Source organism: Temnothorax americanus, unplaced genomic scaffold (assembly GCF_048541705.1).
Source record: "Temnothorax americanus isolate GAGA-0224 unplaced genomic scaffold, ASM4854170v1 Scaffold130, whole genome shotgun sequence".
NCBI lineage: Eukaryota > Metazoa > Arthropoda > Insecta > Hymenoptera > Formicidae > Temnothorax > Temnothorax americanus.
This window is the reverse complement of record NW_027509265.1, coordinates 255,415-259,197: the sequence shown is the minus strand read 5'-3', so window position 1 is coordinate 259,197 and position 3,783 is coordinate 255,415. Positions and strand designations below refer to the sequence as shown.

At 47.2% G+C, this 3,783-nt stretch overlaps 1 protein-coding gene across 1 annotated transcript; it reads right to left on the bottom strand.

Annotated features, from left to right (window-relative positions):
* Window positions 1-1,336: 1,336 nt before the first annotated feature.
* On the bottom strand, window positions 1,337-3,168 carry LOC143894198 (uncharacterized). Its single transcript, XM_077400334.1, has 2 exons — window positions 1,833-3,168; window positions 1,337-1,757 (listed from the first exon to the last, which is right to left on the bottom strand). The coding sequence occupies exons 1-2, from the start codon at window positions 2,764-2,766 to the stop codon at window positions 1,573-1,575; spliced, it is 1,119 nt and encodes a 372-aa protein (XP_077256460.1). The 5' UTR covers window positions 2,767-3,168; the 3' UTR covers window positions 1,337-1,572.
* Window positions 3,169-3,783: the final 615 nt, after the last annotated feature.

Sequence of the window (3,783 nt, the reverse complement as noted above, 5' to 3'; positions counted from 1 at the left end):
TATACTGATCGCTGTTATACAGATCGCTGTTATACTGATCGCTGTTATACTGATAATTGTTTTAGTTGTTTGATAACTGTTTAAAAGCTGTTTGATAGCTTTTTTAGCTGTTCAAGAGCTGTTGTAGTTGTTTGATAGCTGTTCAATACCTGTTTGATAGCTGTTTCATAGCAGTTCAATACCTGTTTGATAGCTGTTCCATAGCGGTTCAATACCTGTTTGATAGCTGTTTGATTGCGGTTTAATAGCAGTTTTACAAATCAAATCACTGAAAGTCAATGGCGCGATATCGTTTTCGAGAATGTCTCGCGGTGAAATCATTGCACACGTGCAAAACTGACGTCAAAATTGTATCACCGATAAATGTAAAACAGTTACAATCTTGCGTAAAATTTATGATAAAAATTCGATTATTGATTGCGAATTATTAGCCTACGCTTTGGATACTATTGTGTATAATGCGCTACATGATAAATACATGCATATAATATGGTTAAAAATAATTTCCTTTTCATTTACCGTTCCTTTTTGTTAAGCTGTCTTTGTTTATCGTTTACTTAAATGTATAATTATAAATTAAATATTAAGATCTGAACGATTAAATATTGTTGGCGACGAAAAGATACTCAATCGTGAGCGAGAACGCGCGAACGGGAGAGAGAGAAAGACGGCGCGAACGAAAAGACGCGCGCGAACGGGGGCCGGGAGCGATCGCGCGAGGGAGATATAACGCGAACGGGAGCGAGAGAGACCGCGCGAACGAGAAGACGCGCGCGACCGGGGGACGGGGGAAACATCTACGATGGAGAGACAACGCGAGCGGGAGCGTGTGACGTCACGCGGACTCCGCGGCGCGGCGAAACGCTGACCCCCTCGCCCCGCTTTGCGGCGAAAACGCGGTCGCCCCGCGGCGCCGGAAAACGCGGACCTCTTGCCCCGCTTTGCGGCGAAAACGCGGTCGCCCCGCGGCGCGGTGAAGCGCGGATCCCCTCGCCCTGCGGCGCCGAAAAACGCGGACCCCCTCGCCCCGCGGCGCCGGAAAACGCGGACCCCCTCGCCACGCGGCGCCGAAAAAACGCGGACCCCCTCGCCCCGCGGTGCCTGAAAACACGGCGCCCGAAAAACGCGGTTCCCCCTCCCCTCCGCCGCGGCGCCCAAGAACGCAGTTCCCCCCCACCCCGCGGCACCCAAGAACGCGGTTCCCCCTCCCCCACCCCGCGGTTCCTCCCCCGCCCGCGGTTTCCCCCAGCCCCTCACCACCCCTCGCCCTTGGTATGTGGTCCAGAACCGGCCTACCTTACCTATTCTGTCGACCTTTTAAAATTTGCACGCTCTGCTGCACGTAGCGTTTATTGGCGGCATCGCCATCATCTACAGGCGGCGCTATCCGTCGAATCTTGCGCGATTTCGCGTCAAAGTCGGTGGCGACCACGCAAAGAGCGTTATCGCGCACGTAACTTCTGATTAATCCGCTCCATTGATAGTACGGTTCCGCACCGCCTCTTCCGAGCGATATACCAAACTTGTTGATCGGCATTTCGATGTTGATTGAATGACTCGTCGACGCGCGGTTTAATTTATAATAAGTCCAGCTTCGCGAAGTTTCTCGATAATCGACAGGATCTCGTTATTGTGACCGTTGTGACCCGCTAGGCGCGAAGCTTCGAGCAATCGGAGACGGTCTACAAGCTCGTTGGGGTCGTCCCAATGAACATAGTCGATCTTGTTGTCGTTTAATGTCATGACACGTGGTATACCTTTTTTACCCGAAATCGGCGATGCAATTATATTTCTGTACTTGTTGTCGTTTAATGCCATGGCACGCGGTATACCTTTTCCAGCTTTTTTACCCGAAATCAACGGTGCGATTATATTTCTGTACTTGTATCCCCTGTTGCCATTTAATCGAGCGTGAGCATCGTGATTGCGTTTATGAGCATTCGTCATCAACAGAATGCTCTTGTATTTTTGCATGTCATCCTCCGTGTAGATCTCGTCATTGGGAATTTTCTTAAAGATCAACTTGTAAAGACCGCGTGTGCCTGCGAATCGTATGTCGTCGATAATTATGTTGTCCGCGTTGTCCACGTCAAAACGCTTATTACCGAGCATCATTCCATCGTTACTGAAATAAACGCCGTACACGGTGTCTATACCGCTTTTTTGATCGCCGCTCAGAACAGCCACAACGTACTTTTGGCTCAATGGACCCAAGTGATCTCTCAATGTTTCTTGACCCTCAGATGTTTGCAACTGCTGTCGAACGGACGTCACGAGTGAGTCGTCAGTGGTTTCGAAAACATCCTCATTTGCGAGTGATTCGAGCACTGTGGGTTGTACGGAAGAAATTATCGGCGGTTCATTCGGTGGAGCAACTTTCGATCGTTTCGATTTACGCGGTTGTAAAATTTTAGTTATTTCGCTCAAATTATATGGCACATTTATCGACCGTTTCAACGTAACCGGAGTTGAAGCCATTACAGAGTCGTTAAACGAGGCGTTTGGTCGTTTTCGTTTGACCTTTCGCTCTTCGTCTTCCCACGTCGTTTCATTCTCAATCTTTGACACGTCAGATTCTTTGCCAACGGTGTTTTCGGAAATCTGCCTTAGAGGCTTGATGATAGGCTTAAAGTGTCTCTCCAACGCGATATCTTCCTCCATTTTGCCTGTTTTCAAGGCGTGATACTTTTTGCGAATCAAATCGCTCGTTTTCGCAATTTGATTTGCTATCCTCTCGCGCTCTCTAATCTCCTCGCCGTTGTCCATGTTGCGATAACGTTGCTCAATCGACGCGTCGACAACAACTAACCGCGTTACGGTATCGCAAAGTCGTTAAATCCTTTTCTGTATCGACCATTCGAAATTGCGCTGTCCTTGTCTATCACCACGAATCCATACTTTTGTCGCCAACACGTATCACACAATTTACAGAAATCTTCGTAAGACATATCTGTGTTGACGTGATCGTTGTATACGTGTTTCAGATTGGTACCATCCTGTTTAAACATAATCAATAAATTCGCGTTGTCGCGTATAAGATGCTTCGGTATCTTTGCATACGTCTGACAAAGATAGAAGGAATCAACGTCCGCGTGCCGGCCCATTGCAAAGTATTCTCTTATCGTATCCTGCTTGTCGCACGCCACGTCATCAAAGATAAAAATAGAATTCGGGAGCGCTTCGCTCGGCGGAATGACGTCACGGTTATTCGAGAATGTAAAGTAACCAATCTTTTCTATCGGTTTTAATATATTCTCCAAATAACGATATTTCGGTTGTTGCAACGATTTCGAGTACATATACACGTTCTCGAAACGCACACCGTGCGGACTTTCCAGCAAGCTTATCAAGACGTTTGTCTTGCCGCAATTCGACGGACCGCAGATGATACGTATAGATAGAAATCGGTAGCACGTCTCCATGTTTGCGCACTTCTTTCGTTAACTGCATCCTATCGTCAAAGTTTGTCACTTTGATCGTCCGCGATTGTCGTACAAACCGCATTTTACCTCCCCTCCACAACGAATAAAAAACAGTGTCGAGAAAGCAGACCTATTTATAGAGGCGCGTAGAGCTGATATGCTCAGTCGTTAAAATGTTTCTGCTCATGTCGGATAACAGCGATAATTACGATTTAACCGCCGAGCAGTTGAAGTATATACCAAAGGTCATTTTACTAGGAGAGTTTTATAATTACATAGATTATTTGTGGGATAAGCTGCCCGAACATATCAAGGCAGTTGCGGAGGTTCAGCAATATTGTCGCTGTTTGATACATTATAA

Excerpts from the sequence above, each read along its gene's own strand:
- LOC143894198 (XM_077400334.1), bottom strand. The coding sequence starts at position 2,766 with ATGGACAACGGCGAGGAGATTAGAGAGCGCGAGAGGATAGCAAATCAA. Across the intron at positions 1,758-1,832 it reads GGGTAAAAAAGCTGGAAAAG|GTATACCACGTGTCATGACA; the intron begins GTATACCGCGTG and ends CGGGTAAAAAAG.